The sequence below is a fragment of the Antrostomus carolinensis genome, unplaced genomic scaffold (assembly GCF_000700745.2).
Source record: "Antrostomus carolinensis isolate BGI_N321 unplaced genomic scaffold, ASM70074v2 scaffold15138, whole genome shotgun sequence".
NCBI classification, from domain to species: Eukaryota; Metazoa; Chordata; class Aves; order Caprimulgiformes; family Caprimulgidae; genus Antrostomus; species Antrostomus carolinensis.
The window spans coordinates 88,122-89,168 of NW_010332419.1; the positions used below are offsets into that span (position 1 = coordinate 88,122).

At 38.0% G+C, this 1,047-nt stretch overlaps 1 protein-coding gene across 1 annotated transcript in view; it reads right to left on the reverse strand.

Moving 5' to 3' along the window:
• Positions 1 to 524: 524 nt before the first annotated feature.
• BICRAL (BICRA like chromatin remodeling complex associated protein) overlaps positions 525 to 1,047 on the reverse strand; it is an 18,017-nt gene continuing 17,494 nt past the window's right edge. Inside the window, 2 exon segments of the mRNA XM_029086363.1 lie at positions 525 to 662; positions 664 to 1,038. Of these exon segments, the coding sequence (XP_028942196.1) occupies positions 525 to 662; positions 664 to 1,038 (513 nt within the window).

Genomic DNA, 1,047 nt, shown 5'->3' on the forward strand with positions numbered 1-1,047 from the left:
TTGTAAACACACTGATGATATCCTTCCAACTTAAGAATCCTAGAACACAGATTGATTAACAAAGCAAATAATCACTTCTGAATAGAGGTACAGTGGGTTTTCCAGAAAAAATAAAAATTCAATGATTTGTGGAAGAGAAGGGTGGGGGAGAATTGTTGCTTCCATCACTTTTTAAAAACATTTTCTTAATAAATATATCCTTTCAAATGACTGTGATTGTCAGTATATTACCATATTACATAGGGCCTAACCACCTGCAACCTTGTTATGTTGCAGTACTGCAGAATTATTAAAAGCACTATCGTAATAATACTTGAAGGAGTAAGGCCCTAACAGACTGCATTCTAACAAGGATTAACTTTACTTGGATATCTCACTGTAATCACAATGAGTATTGCTCTCAAACACAGAACAGAATCTAGTTTAGAAAGTTTAACCTTAAATGCATGTCAGGCTGTACTTGTGGCGTCATTCACATTTGCTTCTGCTAAGAGAAACGTAACTTGTCCATGGTACTGTAACTATTAACACTCTAAGATACTATTTACAGCTGCTTCTAAAATAGAGTCAGTTTCTACAACACCTTCACTGTGGTCTGGAATAAATTTTTCCAGGCAGTTTTCCTGTGAAGCAATAGGCGAAAAATTAGGAAATTCTAAATTCTAATCCAGCGGAGCCGCTACTTGTCGCCTCATTTTGCGGCTGCCTCCCAGCTTTTTTAAGTTCCAAGATGTTTTTAAATGTAGTTTCTAAACTCTTACTGAGCAGTAAGTCTTGCTGGGGTTCACCAGAGCCTTTCCTGTTATCAGGATGTAAAACCTCGTTCTTTGGAGAGCTCCTCAGAGTTTTGTCTTGGAGGGAATTATTACATATTACCTTTGAGAAAGACTGGACTGTGTTCCTTGATATTTTATTGTGTGTTCCGTGACTGCCTCTTGACACAGTTTTTGACAAGTCTTCCGAACTCGAAGAATTCTCAGTGGACTTGGCAAGATCTTTTCCAGCCATCTTTTCTTCAGAAAGGGCCACGTATTGCCTCTCGGAAGA